Here is a 23399-nt window from a genome sequence, read left to right as displayed (position 1 = left end):
TTATTCATGTTGACAAAATCCGACTATTCCACCGTCGAATCGGCCAACTTTTGGAAAAAAATTTCGTTTTTTGACGATAACTTCCAAACGGTTGGACTTAGAGGGGTATTTTTGGAACCATTTTGTAGGGGACGACGAGACCTACAATTTCCATATAAAATTTTATTGATAGCTTCAATATTTAACGAGTTATCGACGAAAAACGAAAAAACAGTTTTTTGCAAATTACTCGTAAACTATTGAAGCTAGCGAAGAATTTTTGTATGGAAATTGTAGATCTCGTCGAGCTCTACAAAATGAACGTATAAACATCCCCGTAGGACCAACCGTTCAGGAGTTATTGAGGAAAAACGAAATCTTTTGCCAAAAGTTGGCTAATTCGACGGTGGAATGGTCGGATTTTGTCAACATCAATAAAATGCCAAATAATCCTATGTAACTTGTTAAATACTCAAAGTAGAAGAAAAATACATAAAATCTTTGTTGTAGAAGACGTGAGGGCCTAGATTACTATCGTATAAAAAATTTTTCGCTAGCGTCAACAATTGATTGATAAATAAAGTTGTAGGTTTAGGTCGTGTGCAGAAACGACGAATGATTCCAGGAGAATTGTGCGGGAGTAATGACACGGCGATTCGACATGTAAAAATTAGATCTGGCGAAAAGTTTGTGTTTCTAGAGTCGTTTGAACGTAGCTCGGGAGGTGGTTGGTCGTTTTGCCACATGGTAGCACCAAGGTAGGAGTTATTGATTAAGCTTCACCAGCGAGGGTGCACGCGAAACGTTCGGCTTTACTCGCTTCTTTCGAAATCTGTCGACGAACGAGGACACTGTCCAAGTGATTTTGTGAAAAACTCAACGTTTCAACGAATCGTCGTCGATTCCCGCGATCGTTGATCAAACCTTCCAATACGAGGGTGAAAAGGGTTTTGCAAAAATGCGTACTGGCCTCTTATCAAGCCGTCGATCAAGGCCATAAATATCTTCTAGGGGTGAGTAAAATTTTTTGTTAACGAGGGAACGGAGAAACGAAGACTAAAGACCGTAAGGAATTTCAATGACAATCGAACGATCAGATTTTTCATCGATCATTCAACGTTACTGATGAAATCGATGATCGCGAGACACTGACCTTACCGGTTACCGGTACGATTAAATCATCTGCTGACAATTCCACAGTAGACCTAGGCGTTACTGGTCAGACGCGGCTACTAAAAATTAAACGCAAGACAGATTTGCACGAGTAGATAGATACACGCGGACGAGAACTGGAAACGGATTCATAAATGTCTATTTAATTTGTATCGGCCAGTTTTATTAGTTTACCAATGATTCGGGAAATCCGCGACGAACGTACTTTTTCGCTGGTACAGGAAGATTACATCGGTGCGTATGTCCGACGATATTATTACTGGTAGTTTGTCTCTTACAAAGGGAGAAAGCCTGAGAGAAAGTAGAAAGTACACGAATCGTTAGCAGTACCAAGTAATATTTGAGAGAAGAAGAAGAAGAAGAAGAAGAAAAGGAAAAGATAGAATGGAAATGGACTTGCGTAAGTACGTAGCCGCCGCGATGGAAGAGCAAGATTCCTGTTTGTCTACCGTAAACGTAAACTCGTGGTGAATCGTATATTCGTCGCCAAGGTGATACGTTCTATTCTCTTTACCGGGTACACCTCTTGCACTTGCTCTCTCTCTCTCTCTCTTTCTCTCTCTTTGTTTCTAGCTGCTCGCGTTACCACCGCACCGGTCCGACCTCGTCGAGAGAATAAATCCAGAATCGAATCGTCCGTATTTAAAAGCAGTCACTGATTCGACTCCTGACCACTGTATCGACAGCATGATTTCGTAACTTCCTCGCCTGTTTCATCGCGATCGGTCGCGTAGACCCGCAAAAAATGCGATTTCGAACGCGGAATACCCCCGGGGATGAATCGACGTCGACGACGATCGTGAGACACGGTTCGTCCAGTTTTTAATTGACGGTTCGACGATTGTTGCAGGACGTAGAGAAGGGCGAGGTTCGATCAAACGTCGGAGGAGTCTGTTCGCGGCCGACGTCTTCGTCGCGGACGTCGACGTCGGCCGACGGCAGGGTCGAGCTCGAGGACGAGCTAAGGAACAGCAGGTCGAACGCGAGCGTCGCAGTGGAAGTGGAAATCGGTACAACGGCGAACGATGAACCGATAGGTAGTTACTGATAGTCAGGTGATAGCGCGCCGGTCGAGCACGCCGGAGAACATGAATTCCAACGGATATTGCACGCGTGCATAAACGACGCGAGTACGAGTGATCGTGTCCAAACTCTGACCCTACGACGCGTATCGTACGCGTATAATAACGCATTACGTCTCAAGTATCGGAGTAGGTAAACAGCGAAGGTTGTTCCTTCGTTTCTCAGACTTTGGATAGACGCGCGACCCGATAAGTACGAGTCCTCGTAAAGAATTGCGAGACGCGCGCGACGCGCGCGACGGGTCGAAAAAGTCCGGGTCTAAACAGGCTGTATCTCTTGGAGTAGCTGAGTATAGGGAGCGTGTTCCGTTGTGTGCAGGAGCGGGGACGGAGGCGATCACGACGACGACCACGAAGACGAGGACAGAAAGGAGTGCGGCAGGCCGGTGGAAGGCAGTCGGCCGTCTGCTTCGTCGCCTGGCGCTCATTATGTTTCTCGTAGCGGGTTTGCTCGGATGCCTGGCGGTGCTCGCCATGTACGCAGGCCCCATTTTCCTCGTGCAATTGCTGGTCGTCATACTCGTCGCGTATTTAGTATCCGGCGGTCGTTTCCGATGGTTCTACGTCGCCCTGAAGACTGCGCCCAGGGACATTAAGTGAGTACGCCACGCACACACACGCACACACACACACACACCGGTTCTCTCGGATGCGTTTCCAGTTCGGGAACCGGGTCAATCTTCTTTTCCCGGCTCGCGTGCAGGCTCGTCGGCCCCGTTAGTCGAGTTTCTCTCGCGTTTCACGGATGGATCAGTGCTATAACGGTAAAACGTACTGCGAAAGCCTTCTCAATGGCGAGACTCTTTTACCACGACGCAACGGGAACGAATGACAGCGTATGCTGCAAACAATTCAAAATCGACTCGAATTAACCCGCGTTCTACCGTCGCCGTCGTCGTCGTCGTCGTCGCCGCCGCCGCCGCCGACGCCGCCGCCGTCGCCGCCGATCGTTCGAATGTAAAAATTTTTTAAAACGTTTCATCGTCGTACTTGCGGACAGGTTTATTCTTCTGCTCGTACGATTATACCGTGTTTGTTTTCAGCCGACGTTAAATCGGTAGAGAGAGAGAGAAAGATAGAGAAAAGAAAGGGAAAGTGAACCGTATAAATAGAAACTGGGATTCGTAGTAGCACGTGTGGGACATAGCTCTGTGAGAAGACCTTTCACAGCAAATATTTGTATTACCGATATAAGTAGATAATTGTTCAATTTTCATCGATGCAATTCTCTTATCAGCCGTCCGTCACCCGTTAGGGGAACCACGATTCGAGTCACGACACGATAAATAATGGCATGCGAAGGAGAGATGCTCCGTGTAACAATTTCATCGTTCGTCTTTGTTATACGACTTGTTTTCGACACTGAACGCGAGTAACGTCGGGGAGAATTGCATCGAGTTTCACGAGGGCACGCCACTTTCACGTAAAGACGGCATTGTCAAACAACCGACAGAGCAACTTGATTTTTTAACAGCGATTTTCAGGAAGTTCTGTACTCCTCGAAGATGTACCACGTTTACAAAAAAATGTTCGAGAACGATATCGAGACGCGTGCGTATGTGAGACAGAGAGAGAGAGAGAGAGAGAGAGACAGAGGAACACTATCGTGACTCACGTACGTCAGACGATTGCTCGGACGATTTTGATTTTTCCCTCGATGTTCGAACACCGTTCCTCACGTTCTACGCTCGAAAACATTTTATCCGTTTCAAAACAAGAATACACAATCTTATTTTTCAAGATTACACGCGAATTCGTAACTGAGGATAACGTAAATACGAGGAGTAACGTTGGCAATAACTCGACGAGAAGGTAATCAGGAGGTATAATTAAATTCAGTGGAATTTTCATCCTTGATCGGATGATATCGAGTCGTCGGGGCGACGCAAACATCGCGAATAAAACTGGTATCATAATCAAAGAGAGTAAGATCGTAGTACGCGGTTTAGACTGTTACATAACATCGATATTATTTCCACACTTACGATAAGATTGATCTATGTACTTTCCGTCCATAATCTCGATTGCCTTATGCGGTCAATTTACCGGCTTCCTGTTGCATATTTAATTTCATTCGTTTCGACGTCCTTCTTCTCCTCCTCCTCGACTTTTCACACGAGAATAATAATAATAGTAGTAGCATTGGCAACAGTGATAAAGAGTAATGAGAAAACTTTGGACTGTTCGGTAAATGTTACGACACGCGGTATCCACTCGATTTCTAATTAACGCGCTAATATGCGTGCCTCGTCCATTTTACAAAATCTTTACGACGTCTTTCCTGCCGCATAAATGAATCGCAAGTCGGTCCGACGTAATCGGTTGCCGATTGTTAGAATCGCTCGTGAAACGTGTACAAACACGAGGGACATTCAGTGCAAACAGTCAGTTTTAAGAAGGATGATGGATGGAAAATTGGAAAAAGAAAGAAAACTCGTCTTTTACAATACGTCGTTTCGACATTGATCGTTTATATCCGTGCGTGACTTAGGCTGTTAATGAGAGAAGATTAATTGCGGACAACAGCCTCCTGTGCATCGACTATTGAGAAACATGCCGAGTTATTTTCAATACACAAAACTCGTGTCGTTAACGCATTCGTCATTCATCATTCTCCCATCGAATTACCACTGTTCTTCGAGCATAATCAATCGCATTCTCGTAAACGGTTCAACGACTCGTGACACACCACCCAAGGTTATCAATTACTTAATTAATTACGATATCGAACGAGGTCCTGCCTGCGTGCCTGCCTGCCTGCCTGCCTGCCTGCCTGTCTGTCTACCTACCTATCTGTCTCACTGTCGCGATATCAAACAATTTCTTATCGCCTGTAATTGTAAATTCGTGGGCATCGTTCCATCCAAAATTCTCCTGTTCCTTCTTTTCTACTTCCACCACTTGATCGTGCATTTTACACGAGAGAAGTACGTCACGCGTGCATAAAACGTAGTTACAGTCGAACGGTTTAAAACGAGATGCGTAACGCACAAACCCATCTCGCCGCCGCTTTGACAGGATATTCGGACGACCGAGCACTTCAATATCTTTTAAGATGCACTCGGCTCTGATTCAATTGGCCAGTTCGCTTCCAAACCGTTCGTTCGAAAACGTTCTTATACGATTGTTTCGCATCAGAATCGTTCCTACGCTTTCTCCGATTGAATATTGAAGATGATCCATGAACTCTCGAGACCTCTGTTCGCGCGATTCTGTTTAATCACGTCGTAGACGAGTCACGTTGCGTAACGCGTACTCTCGTCCTTCCGCTTGACAATGAATTTTTCCTGTCTCTTCCTACTTACGTGCACAGATTGATTTTCTAAAGAATAATCAGGACCGTTGAGTACAAGAACGGGAGTAGTGCTCATCCCGTGCAGGAATACCAGCGGCGGCGGTCAATCATTTTTCATCGAATACCGATTCCGATTTCTTAAATGGAAAAACATCTTACACACGTTTATAGTGGAAAACAATTGTTTGTTCGATACGTTGCAGGGCGATATGTGGGTACATAAAACTCCGTTGGATCATTCGTTCGCACGAGAAGAAGAACAGAAGCGTGGCAGACGTATTTCAACAGCATGTCCGACGGCACCCGAACAAAGTTTGTTTCATATTCGAAGATCAAGAGTGGACGTTCCAACAGGTAAACAGAATTAAGCAGATTAAATTTAGCAGATGACAGACGGTCTTAACGAAGCAACGGGCAAAGTTCTATGAATGGTATGACGAGCGGACACGATGAAATTTCAGGTGGAGGACTACAGCAACAAAGTAGCGACCATGTTCAAGACACAGGGATACAGGAAAGGAGACGTCGTCGCAATATTTATGGAGAATCGAGTGGAGTTTGTGGCCATTTGGCTGGGCCTCAGCAAGCTAGGAATAATCGTGCCACTCATCAATACGAATCTTCGTAAAATCGCGCTTCTACACAGTCTCAAAGTGTCCAAGTGTCAGGCTCTCATTTACAACGCAGAGCTCGCCGATGGTAAGATACGAACCATTCATTCATTCTTCTGCCTCGTGACGACCCCAGACGTAGAGATCGCTTGCCGAAGAGGCATCCACAGAATTCGATCGGTATCGAAATATGTAACGCGAAACACGACTGCTGTGTGGTACGTCCACTGCACCGTCCAAGATGCAGTAGCATCAATTTAATAAATGCAACGGGCAATCATTGTGAAACAGTTGATTATGCATGCGAACAGTGTTTAACGTCGCAACGGACATGGTACACCGCCGAATCAGCGGGCGCGTGCAATTGGAACATCACGCGCCCGCTGATTACTGACTTTGTGACGATCGATTCACTGTCGAGACTCGTCGATTGAAAATTTTCACTGTGGAAAAAAGGCGTGGTGTATAACTCGTGTGAGTACGGCATCGATCGAACATTGCAGTCTCTATGATTCAAATCGATCGAATCAGTTTTCCAAGCAACCAATCTATCAGTTAAATGTGTTGTCCATGAAACGATGATGTTCGGGTTTATTGCGTGTGGGTTCGCCGGGCCATAACGAGCGAGATGGAATAATAGGAAATAGAACTAACTAATAACTACCCTAGAATGAAAGAAAATTAGGTGTTGGGTCGCGTGTCGTCGTCGATTCTCTTCGAGGGTCATTTTATGAACGATTGCGTAACGCACCGGAGGCTGCGTCTAACGTTTACACACCTCGTCAACCTTTCCGTTATTATTTATCGCAATTACCGTTCGGAAGACGCGACGACGACGACGACGACGACGATGTCGACCACTCGATCGAAAGTGCAATTTCCTCGTTCCGATTGCAAAAGCCTGTATTATAACGATAATCTTAGAGCGACAGTAATTGTTGTAAATACCCGAGACTTTTCCAAGAGTTAAGTAACAAACAACACGATACGTTATCGTCGAGAGCGCAAAGTTCACTGGGAAAAAAACGAAATTCAAGCTTCGTACGTCTAGCCGCTTTGGTCGAGTTTGGTCATTCTTTCCAAGAGAGAAAAATTCATTTCAGCCGTGTCAGACGTCGTGGATTCGTTGGACTCGTCCAACTTTCCACTGTACAGACTGGGCAATTTGCTGTCCGACGATTCCAAGACATCGAGACTTAACGATAAAGATTTGACCGCTGTCTTGGCCGACGTATCATCGGCGCCGCCGGTACTTCAAGAGAAAGGCTGTTACAATGACAAACTGTTGTATATTTTCACCAGCGGGACGACTGGTCTTCCTAAAGCGGCGGTCATCACCAATTCCAGGTAATCGGCGGACGACCACGACGACCACGACAACGACCACGACGACGATGATGATGATGATGATTATTATTATTATTATTATTATTATTATTATTGTTTCAGGTACATGTTCATAGCGACAGGTATATTTGTGATGGGAAAGTTCCGGAGCTCGGACGTGATTTACACACCGCTTCCGTTGTACCACACGGCTGGTGGTGCGATGGCAGTGGGTTCGGCCCTCCTTCACGGAACTACTGTCGTGATCAGAAAGAAATTCTCTGCGAGCGCTTACTTCCCCGAGTGCATCAAACACAAATGTACGGTAAGTGAAACTACGGACGAAGAGAAATGAAAATATAGAGTCACCGTTTCCGAATTGGGAACCCGTTGTTACGGAGAGTGTGAACAAGGCTGTATCATTTTCAGATCGGACAGTACATCGGAGAAATGTGTAGATACATTCTAGCCGTGCCTGCCAGACCGGAAGTCGACCGGCGGCACAACGTCAGATTAATGGTGGGCAACGGGCTGAGGCCACAGATTTGGCCCGAGTTCGTCCAACGATTCAAAATACCACAGATCGTCGAATTCTACGGAGCTACCGAGGGGAACGCTAACATCGGTAAGAACATCGGCGATTCGCGACCGCGATCGTCATCCTGATCGATCAAGTCTTTGAATTGATTTCTAGTGAACGTCGACAATACCGTTGGAGCCGTTGGTTTCATGTCTCGGATAATTCCGTCGGTCTATCCTATCTCTATCGTCAAAGTGAACGCCGAGGGAGAGCCCGTGAGAAACGCTAAGGGTCTCTGCCAAGAGTGCGAGCCTAGTGAGTGTCCGACTTTTACTCGTCGAAATTTCCTCGAAATTTTTGTCGAAACTTAGATATCGTTCTCTTGGTTTCAGACGAACCGGGTGTCTTCGTTGGTAAAATCGCTAACAATCCGTCTAGAGCGTTTCTAGGATACGTAGACGAGAAAGCGTCGGAAAAGAAAGTAGTTCGCGATGTATTTAGCAAAGGCGACTCAGCATTTATATCAGGTACCATTTATACCAGACGACCACTGCTACTAATTAAAAATTATCCTAACGATCGTAACGGACGATATTTGTGTCGCAGGCGATATTTTAATAGCGGACGAGTTTGGCTATTTGTATTTCAAAGATAGAACAGGGGACACGTTCAGGTGGAAAGGAGAGAACGTGTCGACCTCCGAGATCGAGGCCATCATCAGTAACGTGATCAACTATAGAGATTGTATCGTGTACGGAGTCCAGGTGCGAACGAAACGTTTGTTTCAATTGTTGTACACGTGTCGATCGAATCTGTGCTTCATCCATTCGGTTATTTTTTTTCTTTTTTTATTATCAGATCCCTGGTCTCGAGGGCAGAGCAGGTATGGCCGCGATACACGACGAGAAAGGTACGCTAGACATGAACAAGTTGGCCGTCGATCTGAAGGAGCACTTGGCAAATTATGCGATACCCAGATTTATCAGGATCTTGACAAAGATCGATCTCACGGGTAAGATTCCAGTTGATCAGATCGCGATCGTTGTCGTTCGTTGTCGTTCGTTCGTCGCGTCATCATGCGTCGCGTTCTTTCAGGAACGTATAAATTGAAGAAGAAAGACCTCGTGGACGATGGCTACGATCCAAGGAGGATACAAGACCAACTGTACTACCTGAACGGGAAATCCGAGTACCAATCGTTGACGACGGAGGCTTACGATCAGATTCAACAAGGGAAGATACGATTTTAAGTTCTCTCCGATAAAAAGATCCTTGGAACAATTGGGAGTGGGAACGAATTGTTTCGCTCACCGCGAAACATGAGCGACGATCAAGTTTCTCATTTCCGGTCGTTGTTCCTCCGTCGATGTCAATCAATAATATCTGCATCACGTCGAAATTCGAACGGTGGGATTCGGGGGGGGGAGGGGGTTGGTTCGCTTAAACGTAAGATGAACTTATTTATTTTTCACAATGCTAAAATGCTGATTATTTCCATTGCGCGCGTTTCCAAACTTTCCGAACGGTTTCGTTTATACGATCGAATCTGTATCCACAGTCTTCGTAGCGCCGTTAAATTATATGTACATGTATATGACGAAGACCGGAGGACAGTTGTTTCTAGAGATCGTATCGAGCCTACAAGAGCGAGCCATTCATGCAGCGTACAAAAGACAAAAGGAACACAGTATCGTTCGGATATCTGCCGTCCGAACGGGACTCGGCCTTGCCCGTGAATGGAGAAACGTCCTTCGACGCGGCGAGCGAAACAGTAGCAAGAAAAACTTGTATGAATGGGAGAACTTCTTAGAATCGTTCGTCCTCCGAGCGCGCCGCATGGGTAAAAGAAAACAGTGTAGTGTTACTACGCGCGAGCGAGGCAACAATCGAGAGAGAGAGAGAGAGAGAGAGAGAGAAGAAAACGCCGCCGCCGCTTATGGTTCGGGATGACTCTCAGCCATGCAACCGCACAAACAACAGGCCGCATATCCGAACGGTGCTCTGTCGCTACGATGTATTCTTTTTTAAACGTTTTAAACGTTTTAAACGTAAACACAACGATGGCACATGGAAAATCCTGAGGAAGTAGTCCAACAGGCGAGACTAGTTGATCTACGCGACGTTGTTATTGTTGTGAAATGTAAAAAGCAAGTGCGTACAATTAGCATATGATTGTTGAAAGAAAACTGGAGAAACGTGCCGTGGAACCAAGACTCGAACGGAACATGGGTATATTTATATACTTTACACTACGACTACTAACGCAGCAAACCATTTCCGACTAACCGACCGTCAATACCGTCCGTATGAGTATCTATTCGTTCGAAAGATTGTCAGTCGAATTTCTGTTGATTTTCAAATGCTCTTACGTACCGATTTCAAATAGTTACTGTGACAAACTGTGATTCTAGTGCAGAGTACGAAAATATTGCTACTATTGTGTACACCTGTGTTTACCTGTAATCCGGATGATTATTAAAGCTCGATGTTTTCTACGTGCCAACTTTCGTTCATTTAAATCACATCGACGATCGTCAAGTACACCACCGAGACCATCATCACTTCTCACAGCGTATTCTATTATCTACAATTTTGCGCATTTGGCACCATCATTGTTCATAAACAACCTCTCGATTATCCATATAACAAGAACGTTACGAACCTCGTAAACGCACAAACGTGAAACGTTGAAATCGTGTCAATGTGCACGTTGCACTCGCTATTCACTGATCACTTTACGAAATCTGTACTGTACATCTTGGTGCTTAAGAACACTCCGAACTTCAACGTTGCGCCGCTGGTAGGTTCCAGGAATATATCTTCTTCAACGGCCCACTCGCTGTTCGTGCTCTCTAACAAACAAACAAACAAACAAACAAACAGACAGGGACAATGATCGATCCATCGAAGGAAACGAGGAGATTTTTATTTTAATTAAAAAAATTAATCGAAATCTTACTTGGCTCGACTCGCGAAGGCTTAGAGAATAATGTCACGCGCGGTTTCTTCAATATTATTGTTCGCAGACACCCCATTGTCACCAGTATCTGAAACACAGAACATTGATTGACGCTCGATCGACTCGATGTTTAAAGGCAATCGTATACAATCATACAAATGTGACACAGATGATACTTTCGATGAACTCGTTTACCTCGACTAGCTCGCGAGTGTGGCAAGGTTGAAGAGGCGGAACGAATCTGTTTTGCACTTTGACTAACGGTATCCCCGGATGCGTGAGGCAGTAGGACAAAACCGATCCGAGCATGCGATCGAGCACTCTGCGGTTCACTGCACCGTCTATCCGTATCCACGGTCTTATCGCCACCTTGATCTCTTGCTTCGCGCTGTGAACATCGACCAAGCGTCATATAACGACGAACGGAACGTTACATTATCTATACTGTACTGGGCTGTACTCACTTCGTGTCCAATTGCTTCGGAGTCGCTTTGGTAGACGCGTGATCTTCGTGAGGTGACAATTTTATTCTCTTCCTCTGCGATTTTCTATTCGCTCCAGCATTCTCCTCCGATTCCTCGTCGCTGAACGCGTCCCTGTCCGAGTCCCGGTCGGAATTGCCTCCAGTTCTCGTCACCACCTCGTTGTCGATACCTTTCTCTCTTCCTCCTGATGGTTCCTCCTTCCTCGTTTCGGTGGAGTACACGGCTTTCGCCGACACAGGGACTAGTGCTTCCTTCTCGTTTCTACATATCTTATAAGAGTTTATCAACCAGGAATCAGCGTAGCAGTGATGTACGTATCTGACCGTGGTCACGCCGGCTCGCAGGAACAGGCGATGTTCGGTGAGAAGCGAAACGATACGACGCAAGTCCTCTCCTAATCTGTCGATCTCGTGGAACTCGTCCATCAGCTCCTGCACGCTAGCTCCGAGTTCCCGCTTGTCGCGTACGAAATTATAAACCGCGTCCACGTGATCGTATTTGAACCAACTATTGAGACCGGTCTTCTTAAAATCTGAATACGGAATCACTGTCTTGGGATATACAGCGAATTTGCCTATTTCCTCGATCAGATCGTTCACTCTGCTCAACGTCAAGGGTATCAACTCCGGGGGAATCGGGAGATGTTTGAAGCCAGAATCGTTCGTACCACCGACCGAGTCTTCCGAGCTCCGTTGCAAAGAGTAAAACACTTTGAACATATTGACGACGAAGTATTCGTGCGCGTGGTGACTATCTGCCACCGTGAGTTCGTTCAGTTCCTCTCTCATTCTCAACAACGCTATGCGAGTGTATCGTTTCTGTACATCCGTTTCGTCGATCCTGCTGCTCGAACAATTCTGTCGCATCGAGCTGCGTTTCAAAATTTCGCTGACGCGCGTGTACACGTGTTCGCCGTCTGCTGCGGCTCCTCCGACTTGCGTCGAACCGCCGTTTTCTTTCGAATCGTCGTCGTGCTCAGCGCTGGGTCGCGACGGGTCGAATAATTCCGTCTGTTTCCGGTGGTGATGATCGCCGTCGTCGTCGTCGTCGTCGACGATTGATCCTTTCTCGATCGCTACGAGCTCCGCTCTATTCTCTGACGTTTCTTCGTCCTCTTTGCTTCCTTCCGACTTCCTCTTGTTGTTGTTGTTGTTGTTGTTCTTCTTCTTCTTCCGCACGGGCTCGCCCGAATCGTTTGTCGCTTCCTCGCTACTTTTTCGTCTTTTATTTCCCGTTGAAATTGTCGATTCACTGGACCGAATGACCTCGACGTCTTGACAGCTCGTCTTGTTCTCGGTATCCATCCCGGGTTTACTCTCCTGCGTGAACTTTAAATTGTCCAGACTGGCCAACACGTCCTGGTATCTCTGAGCTATTCGAAAGTACGTCTCGTCCTTCTCTTTCAATCTGGGATCGAGCATTATAACTTGATCAGGTATCTCGACGTCGAAGTCGATTTGATTTCTCATCATGTAGTCCTGCATCGCGGTTACAATTCCCCCGGTGACCGGCAGCACTTCGATACCGTTGAAATGGTCGGTCTCGTTGCTCCGACGGCAGTACCACTCGCTCAGTCTCAAGAAGACGTCGTAAGACTCGTTGAATATCGAATACGGCCACTTTGTTTGCAATTTATAAATGTAAATGTTGCTCAACTGATACTGAGAGCTGCTCATCGGCATGTAATTACCGTATTTCTTTACGGCGGTCACTTGATTCTTCTTCACCGTGACCATCTGATCGTTACGAATCTTTGCCATCGCGTTCCTCAACAAACTTTCCGGATACTGCTGGTATATCTTGAACAATTGATACGCCCACGACCTCCTGTCTTTCCCGCAACACATCGAGCTGTGAATCACAGAGTTGACCACCGCGGAATGTATGTCGGTGGTATTTCGAACGTCTCTCGTGAACCCCCGATTGTAAAACGGTTTCATCGGGTGGACGATCTTGTAAAACAGATTGAACTCTTGCACCGTCTTCGGCACAGACAATGGCTTGTTAGAAGCGACGTCGGAGATATCGTAATACTTCTTGGCGACGTAAGCGACGAGGGATTTAAACTCTTCCGTCACTCGTTTCTCGTGTTCGACCGAGTCCGTGTACTCCTCCTTGAGCTTGTCGACGATACCACCGAAACGTCTGTCGAGGAAAAAGTTCTGTCTCAGTTCTTCGACGCCCAATGTGACCGTGTTCACGTTCCTCTGCTGTTTCAACATGTACAACAAACGCCTCTGGCAGGCTCTGGAAGTTTTGTTGTACGAACTGTACGAGTACGTTCGTAGAACGTCTCTTATCGCGGAGAACGTTATCACTTGCTTACGCGGATTCGGGCAGAGATAGACCATGGCTACTTTACAGATCAATAGAATCTTGTCTTCGTGAGGGTCCCAGTCTACTCGCAATTTGTGCATCCTCTGCAGAGCTCTGTAATCTACTTCGTCGTACTTTATCCGCCGTCTGCCCTTCGATTTTCGAGGCAACACTCTCCTCACGTAAGATTTCTGTCTGGCACTCTTCTGACTGCACTGGAACGGTCGCAACTGCTGCCGTTCGCAACTGCTGCTGTCTTCCTTACTATTCGTCTTCCTTCTGAGCTCGTTCACGTTCACGGAAGGTGGGCCGGAGACGGTTTTCAAACCGGAAAACTCGGTGAATCGAATAGGTTTCGATTTGATCTTGGCCAAGTACGCTTCCCTTTCGTACGTCACCTTCCTCTTCTTTCCTGTCTTCTCTCTCTGGCTGACCGCCGCCGCCGCCGCCGCCGCTGCCGCCACTGCTTCGACGCGCTACGACGACGACGACGATGACGGCGGCGGCGCCGACGATGCCGGCGACAAGCTAGAGTTGAACGCCCAGTTCCAGTTCCTCTTCAGGTGTGCGAAACAAGCTGAATCTATTCCGGCGGCGCCCCTCCGATCACCAGGCACTTTGCCGGTGTCGAGCTCGACGGCCTGTTGCGGTGTCCGAGGTACCAGAGATTGAATCATGTCGCTCTTCTTGTTCAAATCTTCCAACACTATGTCTTTGCCCTGTACCACGAGCCGACCACCCAGAGGCGTATTGATGCACGTGTTCCACATGTCGTACCAATATTTCTCGACCAACTGCAACCCGTCGAAATTATACTTGACCACTGGATACGGTTTGTCTTCGATCCGATGATAATCAGGCTCGGAGGACGTGGTGTCCATTAATTCGGTCTTACGGTTCACGAAGATGTATATCTGATCTTTCTCCTTCAATTTCTGCGGCCCGAACTGTACCAGACCGAGGTAACACAATCGTGTAACGGTCTCGTGAATGTGGAATATGTATTTCCGCGAATGAAACAAAGAATTTCGTATCTCGATCGGCAAGTCTCTCACCAAATAATGTTTTCTGATCGGATGATTCACGTAATCGTCGATCTCTGGCACCGTGTACGAGACGTAGTGAATCTTCAAGAACACCGACAACGGAAGACGCAGAAGAGCGTCGCACATCAACGTCCAGCCTCGGGGCCAGCTCTTGTTCTTGGTCAGAGGCGGCACGAACGTTTTCCAGCTTACAGCGTCGTCGGTGTTGTAAATCGTGGATAATTCCTCTGCCAGCTCGTCGCTCACGTTCACATTTTTATCTCGCAACATCTGAACTTGTTCGGACTTGGACAGGGTCTGTTCACCGGGGTGATCGTACACCAGATAAAATAGGAATTGGTGCAGCGTTTGCATCCGAACGAATTTCGGGCTGTAACCGTACTTTCTCGACGCTTTCGGCCCACACTTGGATCCCGCGGCCTCAGATTTGTTCGCGTCGACGGCGTCGTACTCGTTGGACGCGTTCGACGCGTTCGACGCGTTCGACGCGCTCGGTCGCGCGGGCGATTTAGGTTTCTGAGAGATCATTAAATAGAATTTCAGCTTGGCTTGCTCGATCATCGACTGAACCATCGAACTGTTCAGATCTATGTTCGGCTCGCATATCAGGGTCGAACGTTTCTCTTTGTTGTTCGCGCTCAATCTGAGTACGACGTGTTTCACTAAGTTGTCCCTCGACAGTCTCTTCAACAGTCTTACCAAAGATTTCTTGTCGATCTTTACATCGTACCCTTCCTTGTCCTCCTCCTCGTTGATCATCTTCATCAGTTTGGTCGTGTCGTCGATCACTTGATGCTCTTTCACCGTCTCGATGATCATGTTGGCCCTCCGCAACAATCTGTACGAAATATTCGTGGACACTTCCTTCTCACCCTTCTGCATGTCTTCCATGAATCCGCTTATCTCGTTGTCCGGTTTCTCTTCGTCCGATTTTGAGTCAATCACGGTCAAATCGACCTTTATGTTCTTGTACGCTTCGGCTTCAGATTTTTCCTCGTTCCTCGATACGCTCTCCGAGATCTTTCCTCCGAATCTGTCGACAGATTTACTCTCCTCTTTCGTTACAGTCTTCGTAGATGCGACGTCGCAGAAGGTACGTCTGTACCTGTTTGCACGCTTCGTCAAGCGATATTTGTACAATATTCGATTAGTAACGAGAAACAGAAAGGTCAAGGATCGCTCTTTCGTCGTGTTGTTCGAAACCGTTCCTCCTCCTCCTCCTCCTTCTTCTTCTTCTACCTTGGACACCGACGACGGCGACGACGACGACGACGTCTCGGGCTCGGCTACAATAATTCGATCATTTTCAGTATTCCCCTTGCCCTCGTTCACCGTATCCACTGCGTCGTTCGTCGGTCGGACGATCTCGTTGGTTCTTCTCAGATCATCGGTTTCGTTCACGATCTGTCTTCTCAGCTGTTTGATCTTGTCCACCTGCTCTTGAAACTGTTTACTCAGTTTACTTCCTTTCTCGTACCTCTTGGACACGTACTTGGAGGTCCTCTGTCTACCGACGTCGTTCATGTAAATGGCAGCGATGCTCCTTCTCACCAGATTCCTCAGAATCGTTCTCGACTGAAGCTTCGTCAATCCCATTGTTTTACACAAGCCCCCCTGGCATACTCCTTCGCTCTCGCTCTCGTCGATAGTCTTGTTGGTCTGTTTCAAGTAGGAAGTGGAGAACTTGTGACTCGAAAGGCTCATCTCCTCGGATTCGTACTCCTCCTGTGCGTCCTCTTTGTTCAACGCTTCGACCAGATCGATGTTCGGGTATAACAGTTGGACCACTTTGATCTGCTTCTCCTTCTTCGGATCGCTCTTCTTCTGCCATTCCGCCGGCGTCGCGTTCGGGTACAGCGTTCTATACGGAACCCTGACGTCCGTCTTCACCGCCTTTTGGAAAAACGACGTCTGGAACAGTTTCTTTATCGAATTCTCGATGCCCAATTTACGTTTCAGCTCGTCGTACTCGACCATATAATTAGGCTTCGATTTGAGTATCTTTATAACTTCCTCGGCCAGGAACACTATCTTCGGTTTCCTCTCGACGAAGAATCTCGGAAGGTGCAAGAGGCTGCCGTTGCAGCTGTGACCCCCGGCCTTCTGATGGTGCAGCTGCTTCGTTATCAGTTTGTGTTGCAGTAGTAGCTTTCTGTGATAGAACAGACTCTTCGGGTCTTCCTTCAACGCGTTCAAGCTCAGCTTCCCCTGAGTAACCTCGCCGTGGTACCTCGATCGTCCTATTCTCTCCAGGAAACAGTATTGTATCACGTTGAAGTCGAGAATTGGCGACACATCGACTCCCATCAACGCGTGATTCCTCGCAGTCTGCGACGCGACTATCACCAGTTTCTGTCCATACACTTGGACCATGTCCAAGCTAAGGTTTCTCGCGAGCTCGGTAATATCCTTACGAGTGTGATAAGTCGAGCAGGAGCCTATGATTCCGTTGGCCGTGTCGTTTATAGGACAGTGAGGGTATATGTCTGCCGGTACATTTTCCTACAACAATCGCAGGTCGTCGTCAGCGCGTGTGCACGTGTCAGTGCGGCGTGTCTCGCTCTCTTCTCACGCCGGTATACTTACCGGTTCCAATATGATACCTAAATCGGGGTCCACGAATTGATATCGGTCAAAGATCACGAGCTTCTCCCTCGCTACCTCCAATTCGTAAAACGCAAATTCTCTGACTTGCACGCAGATCGACCAGACTTGTAGCATGAACGATCTTGGAAACGGCAACGGAACACGAAGCCGATTCGCTAAGCGCAGCCATAACGCTGTAATTAGACAACGAGATTAATCGTCGTCACCGTTTCTCCGGTCGACGAGTCGAGCTGTAAACAACTAATACAAATACAACTAATACGAAGGAACGAGCCTCGCTAACCTTCCACGGTTATCCCGTCCAAACCTTCTAACGCGACCTCGTCGATCACCGAATCCACTAAATCGATCGTTTGACACGACACCATTCTCGGTTACAATACGCGGCTTAAAATACGGTGCGAAACAACAAACATTCTCATTGTTTTCGACACTTGTGCTGTGACACAATCGCTCAACCAAACAATCTCCGACGTTCCCAGTGTTCCCACGTTTACTACTGTTACTAACGTAACGTCACGTGATGTTGCGAGTGCCTCGTGGCGCCATCTAGCGTAATCGGCTCGAAATATACACTTTGTATTAGGCAAATATAAACTGATAGGAGGTTCCACTAATTCCTGGTGTGACGTCAGCAACAGTGTTGGGATACGCACACACGCTTTTCCATTCGTTGGCCATTTTGGATTTCTAACCAATCACAGAATATAATCACGGACGCTTATTCGTTGGCCATTTTGGATTTCTAACCAATCACAGAATATAATCACGGACGCTTATTCGTTGGCCATTTTGGATTTCTAACCAATCACAGAATATAAGTTGAAAGAGGTAGCACTAATTCCTGGTGTGACGTCAGCAACAGGAGTTAGTGGTGCCTCCTTTGATTCATATTCTCCTAATATGAGAGACGTGATTGGTTAGAAATACAAAATGGCCAACGAATAAGCGTCCGTGATTGGTTGTTCAAATGGATGTGCAAGAACACACCTTATGGTTAATGGTACCTCCTACCAATTCATATTCTTCTAATACAAAGTCGATTTCCGAGCCAAATATTTCTCTAAAATCGTACTTTATATTAAGAAAATATAAGTTGACAGAAGGTAGCACTAACTCCTGGTGTGACGTCACGATTGCAAGAATTTCATCTTATTTCTACTTATATTAAATAAAGATGACATGGAAAAGGGATTGGATGTCGGTAGAGTTATAGGTTAGGCACGAGACGTTTTAATTTTGTTTAAACTATTTCTTTATTAATTAAACTTTAAGAGATGCACAATAATTCACAAAGAGGATTGTTTACAAATTTATAACTGTTAATTATAAATAAATAATAATTTACAAAGAGGATTTCTTATAAATATGTAACTGTTAATTGTAAATAAATATTAATTGTAAATAAAGATTAATTGTAAATAAATATGTAACTGTTAATTGTAAATAAATAATAATTCACAAAGAGGATTGCTGAAGTATTACTTATAAATTTATCACTGTCACTTTTATCACTGACGCTGGTACCATAGCAATTCCGGAGGCTGTCTCCACTGTTTTTAGAAATCCTGACTGAAAGATATCTGAGACAAACGAAAAGGAATGTTAAAATCATGTAGAATGAAGGAATGAATAATGAGGGAAGAGAAAATATTCTTATAACCTTAAAAATGGAATAGATATCGCTATAAAGATGGAGAGACTCTTAAACGAATTCTTTTTGAACGTCTCTCAAATTTCGTACAATACCAAACAGTAGAAACAAAGTTAAACAATCTATATTTATTAAACCCGTGATGATGTTTCAATGAAACTTGAGAGACACTCAAACAGATTGTTTCCGAACGCGTGTTTAAAGTTTCGACAAAATAGGAACGCTACAGAATCATACAAAACATTTTTAAGAGAGCACAATTAATACTTACTCCTGTCAACGCGAAAGTACAATTCTAGACTGCGTCCCGCATCCGCGTCTCTCTAACGACGACTGTCAACCTGTCAACTGCATGACAATTCCTCTGGTGATGTCCATGAGCTCGGCCGCCTTCGTATTCAAACTGAATCCGCATATCCAAGTCCCGGTAGAGGACAAATTAATTGAATCTATTTTCCTTTCGCACATTTTGTCTGAATACATAAAAGGGAATAATTAAATATTTTTAGAGAAACGGTGTTGAAGTATTTTCTAATTATACTAATGCCATCTAGCGTAATCGGCTGGAAATACACACTCTGTATTAGGCAAATATAAAGTGATAGGAGGTTCCACTAACTCCTCGTGTGACGTAAGCAACAGGAGTTAGTGGTGCTTCCTTTGATTCATATTCTCCTAATATGAGAAGCGTGATTGGTTAGGAATACAAAATGGCCAACGAAGTGAAGCGTCCGCGATTATATTCTGATTGGTTAGAAATCCAAAATGGCCAACGAATAGAAGCGTCCGTGATTGGTTGTTCAAAGGGCGTATGCGCTGTTGCTGACGTCACACGAGGAGTTAGTGGAACCTCCTATAACTTTATATTTGCCTAATACAAAGTGTATATTTCCAGCCGATTACGCTAGATGGCGCCACGAGCAACCCCAACCCGACCACGAACCGAAGCATTGGTTGGCTCCAATATATGCGGCAAATATTGACCAATAGCAGGTCGAGTATTTCGTTCTCGCGGTCTCGCGGTTCCTGCTCGTTCCATTCGATTCGGCCGGTGGTGAGGTTAGACACGTGGTTCATTCGTGGTCTATCGTCGATTCTTCCCGATTATTTCCCGTTCGTCGATCGACGATCGTCGTCCTTTTGCGTTTCGCGATTCTTACCGTGTGTACGAATAAACCGTGGAAATGTCGTTTCGTGGTCGTGGAGGTGGCGGTGGATTTGGTCGTGGAAGAAGGGACGGCAGAGGATTCAGAGGAGGACGCGGAGGCGGCGACAGGGGCAGCAGAGGGTAACTGTTTTTTCGATTCTACGCGACGTTTCTTCTTATTGATGCGTGTTCAGTGTCGCGAGACCGTCCGTCACGCTCTTCTATCTCTTTGTCCTGTGTGGTGTACAGGTTTGACCAAGGACCGCCGGAACGAGTGACTCCCCTCGGTCGTTTCACGTGGACGGTCCAGGACGACTTGGTCGCTAAGGTGGAAATTGAGCAGATACCTTTTTTCAATGCTCCCATTTATACGGAGGCTAAGCGACAAATAGGGAAGATCGACGAGATTTTTGGAAACATAAGAGATTACTACGTGTCTATAAAACTCTCGGAGAACGTCAAGGCAGCTAGTTTCCAAAAGGATGTTCAGGTACGCTGGTACGCGCGCACAGTTTCTCGGGACCGAGTTCGTGTCCTCCGCGACTTTGCGAACGGTCTGAAACGTGTTTCGTTTCTCGTTTCGTTCGACGACTGTGAACGAATGTCCCCAGAACGTCCGAGTGCCTGACGTTGCGTTTCGCATTGCAGCTCTTCATAGATCCAGCCAAGTTGTTGCCGCTGCAAAGGTTCCTCCCGAAACCTCCCGGATCCAAGGTGCAAAAGAGAGGAAGAGGAGACGGTGGTGGACGAGGAAGAGGATCCAGAGGAGGCCCTGGTGGTGGACGTGGCCGAGGTGGCGACGGAAGACCGCCGTCGTTCGGAAGAGGACACGGCGGCTTTGGAAACAGAGGTGGCGGTTTTGGGAACAGAGGTGGCGGTGGTGGTTTCAGAGGACGCGGATTTGGACGTAGTGACGGCGGTCGTGGAAGAAAATGATGGACCGATGGAACGTGTCGTTTTTCTCTGTAAAGGCGGTGAATCGAGACTGGGATCTTCTCCGCGGATCCGACCTTGGATTTCTCTGTGTGTCTGTGTGTGTGTGTGCGTGTGCGTGTGCGTGTGCGTGTGTCGTGAGAACAACGAGCGATTTATATTTCATTCACAGCGTATATTTCAATAAATTTTGTAGTTACAAACATGATCGTGCTGCTGCTGCTGCTGCAGTTCCTGTTTACGATTCTTTTTTCCCCTCCCTGCGGCGATCCCTCCCCGCCGCCGATTCTCGGTGGCGAGGTACTTGGCGCTCAGACTTCGTCGAACTTTATGTGCTTCCCCAATTCTTTCTCTGCTTTCTTCAACAGTTTGTTTCTTCCTCTTTGCTTCGGTCGAACTTTCTTCGTCAGTTTCTCTTCCCTGTCGTTCAAAATCTTGTCCCAATACGCTTTCTCTTCCTCACCTGTGTGCATGTAAACGTGAGTTGGAGACTTCGTTTGTGAACAAAGCTGTGCTCTTACCTTCCAAGATAGCCGCCTGCTTTTCGTCTTCCTCGTCCACCTCGTTCGACTTTCGCACCAACGCCTGTGCGGCCTCGTTCGTGTCGCACCTCACGTGAGCGACGTGAGAACCCTCCTCGACGTCGATGTACTTCACCGAATTTCCGTTCTTGTTTCTTAATTCCGCCTGAAACGATATACGTGTGTGTGTGAGTACGTGGTGTCTAAACGTGTAGAGTTCTGTGCTGGGCCGCGGCGACCGAGTGATAGATGCGTGTTTCACCACCGCCGCCGCGGATGCTGCGATACCTTCAAACTTTTTGGATCCGTGCACGGTTTCTCCATCTCGATCTTTACTATGACACCCGGCGTGAATGAAAAGCGACACGGCGTGTTTACGACGTCCTGTTTCTTCTCCTTGTCTTCGCTTTCCTCGTTCCCCACCTCCTTCGTCTCACTCGTTTTGTTCTGCTCGCCGCGGTTCGACCATTGGTTCCACCTGGCCTTCCTTAGATGTTGTTTCAACTGCTTCATTTTGTTTCTTTGCAACTCTAAATACTTGTTCCTCAACTGTTTCCAATCTCTTTTGGCCATCACTTGCAGTCCCATACTGTCACTGCTGCCGGTACCGCTGCCGCTGTCGCCGCCGACCTCCTCTGTTTTGCTACGCTTCTTCCGCTTCTTTCTCTTCTTCTTCGTCGTCGTTGTCGTCGCCGTCGTCGTCGTCGTCGTCGTCGTCGTCGTCGTCGTTGCCGTCGTTGTTTTATTGCTGTTCTTCCTCTTGTCCCTCGTGTTCTCTAGCTCCGGAGTTCTGTCGTCGTCGTCGTCGTTGTCGGTTACTGTCCGATCGTTCGATACTCGGTCGTTCTCGTCCTCGATCGTCGCGATACTTGAACGTGCTTCGACGTCGCTCTGTTTTTCGTTGTCTTCGTCGGTCTTTGTATGCTTGGATTTCTTTTTCTTTCTTACCGATTCGTCGTCCCGCTGCTGCTGCTGCTTCTTCTCCTCCACCGTCGTCGATTCTGAATGTTCTGCTGTCGAATCGTTACGCTTTCGCTTTTTACTCTTTTTCTCCTCTTTTTCTCTTCTCGTCTTCTTCTGGTCGTCGTGATTCTTCTCCTTCTGGTTGTCGTCCGGTTCGGAGGTATTCGTAACGTTTGTTTCTTCTTCGTTCTCGTTGTCCATTTCCATTCCTTTCCTCCGTTCCTCCTCGTCGTCGTCGTCGTCGTCATCGTCTCCGTCGCCGTCGTTCTCTGTTCTCGGATTTTGCTGCTCTTCGTTTAGATTTCCTCTGATTCTTTTTACCACGTCTTTCTCTGGCTCGTCGAAAGTAGTTATGCTGAGTAGTTCCTCGGGAGCTGTGTACGAAGGTAAGATACGTCCCTTCTTTTGAAATGCCTGATGCGGGACAAACCGGGACAATGAGAAACACGGATAGATAGATCGATGATACGACGATAACGATTGACGAGACTTTGCGATGTTTTCGTGTCTCGCGATGACGTTTCATTCCTACGTCTATCTACGCTTACCTTTAAACATTCCTCGGCACTCTCGGGTTCGTCGAACTCGATGAACGCGAAACCCTTGATTTTCCTGTTCTGGTTGTTGTTGTTGTTGTTGTTGTTGTTATTAGTGTTGCTGTAGTTTTTCTTGAACCTGGGTATCGAGACGTATACGACTTGGCCGTACTGGGAGAACATGGATTTCAGTGTTTCGTGGTCCGCGTCCGGAGGCAAATTTTGTACGTACACCGTGCAGTCGTC

General features: G+C 46.7%; 4 protein-coding genes and 2 long non-coding RNA genes across 8 annotated transcripts in view; 2 read left to right on the top strand and 4 right to left on the bottom strand.

The window, feature by feature from the left end:
- Window positions 1-9890, top strand: part of Fatp1 (Fatty acid transport protein 1) — a 13829-nt gene extending 3939 nt beyond the window's left edge. Inside the window, exons 2-13 of the mRNA XM_026813557.1 lie at window positions 2003-2189; window positions 2554-2830; window positions 5733-5883; window positions 5991-6228; window positions 7244-7487; window positions 7590-7791; window positions 7896-8091; window positions 8161-8301; window positions 8379-8513; window positions 8593-8750; window positions 8845-8998; window positions 9082-9890. Coding sequence (XP_026669358.1) covers window positions 2003-2189; window positions 2554-2830; window positions 5733-5883; window positions 5991-6228; window positions 7244-7487; window positions 7590-7791; window positions 7896-8091; window positions 8161-8301; window positions 8379-8513; window positions 8593-8750; window positions 8845-8998; window positions 9082-9236 — 2238 coding nt within the window. The 3' untranslated portion in view covers window positions 9237-9890. The remainder of the gene's footprint in view (window positions 1-2002; window positions 2190-2553; window positions 2831-5732; window positions 5884-5990; window positions 6229-7243; window positions 7488-7589; window positions 7792-7895; window positions 8092-8160; window positions 8302-8378; window positions 8514-8592; window positions 8751-8844; window positions 8999-9081) is intronic.
- LOC113464344 (uncharacterized) lies at window positions 1294-3939 on the bottom strand. The gene is made up of 2 exons (XR_003389185.1): window positions 3854-3939; window positions 1294-1443 (listed from the first exon to the last, which is right to left on the bottom strand). It is a non-coding gene; the product is annotated as an uncharacterized LOC113464344 (long non-coding RNA).
- Window positions 9891-10544: 654 nt separating the features above from the next.
- Window positions 10545-18186, bottom strand: LOC108625023 (general transcription factor 3C polypeptide 1). Its single transcript, XM_026813554.1, has 7 exons — window positions 17683-18186; window positions 17379-17572; window positions 14272-17294; window positions 11410-14175; window positions 11141-11333; window positions 10946-11033; window positions 10545-10838 (listed from the first exon to the last, which is right to left on the bottom strand). The coding sequence occupies exons 1-7, from the start codon at window positions 17765-17767 to the stop codon at window positions 10717-10719; spliced, it is 6471 nt and encodes a 2156-aa protein (XP_026669355.1). The 5' UTR covers window positions 17768-18186; the 3' UTR covers window positions 10545-10716.
- A 628-nt stretch (window positions 18187-18814) lies between these two features.
- On the bottom strand, window positions 18815-19807 carry LOC113464343 (uncharacterized). 2 transcript variants are annotated; one of them, XR_003389182.1, is made up of 3 exons: window positions 19631-19807; window positions 19325-19526; window positions 18815-18982 (listed from the first exon to the last, which is right to left on the bottom strand). It is a non-coding gene; the product is annotated as an uncharacterized LOC113464343 (long non-coding RNA). The 2 variants fall into 2 exon arrangements; XR_003389181.1 differs by lacking the exon at window positions 19631-19807 and having other exon boundaries at window positions 19325-19592.
- Window positions 19808-20041: 234 nt separating this feature from the next.
- Gar1 (Gar1 ribonucleoprotein) lies at window positions 20042-21299 on the top strand. The gene is made up of 3 exons (XM_018024657.2): window positions 20042-20341; window positions 20450-20690; window positions 20849-21299. Exons 1-3 carry the CDS (start codon window positions 20238-20240, stop codon window positions 21134-21136), a joined length of 633 nt encoding a protein of 210 aa, XP_017880146.1. The 5' UTR covers window positions 20042-20237; the 3' UTR covers window positions 21137-21299.
- Window positions 21300-21317: 18 nt separating this feature from the next.
- The window catches only part of Larp7 (La related protein 7), an 8487-nt gene continuing 6405 nt past the window's right edge, over window positions 21318-23399 (bottom strand). For both annotated transcript variants that reach the window (XM_026813545.1, XM_018024765.2), the window contains exons 4-7: window positions 23166-23374; window positions 21943-23031; window positions 21655-21820; window positions 21318-21596 (exon numbers count right to left, since the gene is read on the bottom strand). In XM_026813545.1, coding sequence (XP_026669346.1) covers window positions 21445-21596; window positions 21655-21820; window positions 21943-23031; window positions 23166-23374 — 1616 coding nt within the window. In that variant the 3' untranslated portion in view covers window positions 21318-21444. The remainder of the gene's footprint in view (window positions 21597-21654; window positions 21821-21942; window positions 23032-23165; window positions 23375-23399) is intronic.

Source organism: Ceratina calcarata, unplaced genomic scaffold, assembly GCF_001652005.2.
Source record: "Ceratina calcarata isolate Rehan_Ccalc_2016 unplaced genomic scaffold, ASM165200v1 scaffold337.2, whole genome shotgun sequence".
In the NCBI taxonomy this organism is placed as follows: Eukaryota; Metazoa; Arthropoda; class Insecta; order Hymenoptera; family Apidae; genus Ceratina; species Ceratina calcarata.
This window is presented reverse-complemented; position numbering and strand designations above follow the sequence as displayed.

What these genes read in the sequence shown, in the direction of transcription:
- LOC108625023 (XM_026813554.1), bottom strand. Translation starts at nt 17,767, where the DNA reads ATGGTGTCGTGTCAAACGATCGATTTAGTGGATTCGGTGATCGACGAG. An exon ending in TGGGCGTTCAACTCTAGCTT is followed by an intron (nt 14,176 to 14,271) that starts GTCGCCGGCATC and finishes GGCGGCGGTCAG; the next exon opens with CCAGAGAGAGAAGACAGGAA. An exon ending in GCCTTCGCGAGTCGAGCCAA is followed by an intron (nt 10,839 to 10,945) that starts GTAAGATTTCGA and finishes TTTGTTTGTTAG; the next exon opens with AGAGCACGAACAGCGAGTGG.
- Gar1 (XM_018024657.2), top strand. Translation starts at nt 20,238, where the DNA reads ATGTCGTTTCGTGGTCGTGGAGGTGGCGGTGGATTTGGTCGTGGAAGA. An exon ending in GGCGACAGGGGCAGCAGAGG is followed by an intron (nt 20,342 to 20,449) that starts GTAACTGTTTTT and finishes TGTGGTGTACAG; the next exon opens with GTTTGACCAAGGACCGCCGG. An exon ending in GTTTCCAAAAGGATGTTCAG is followed by an intron (nt 20,691 to 20,848) that starts GTACGCTGGTAC and finishes TTCGCATTGCAG; the next exon opens with CTCTTCATAGATCCAGCCAA.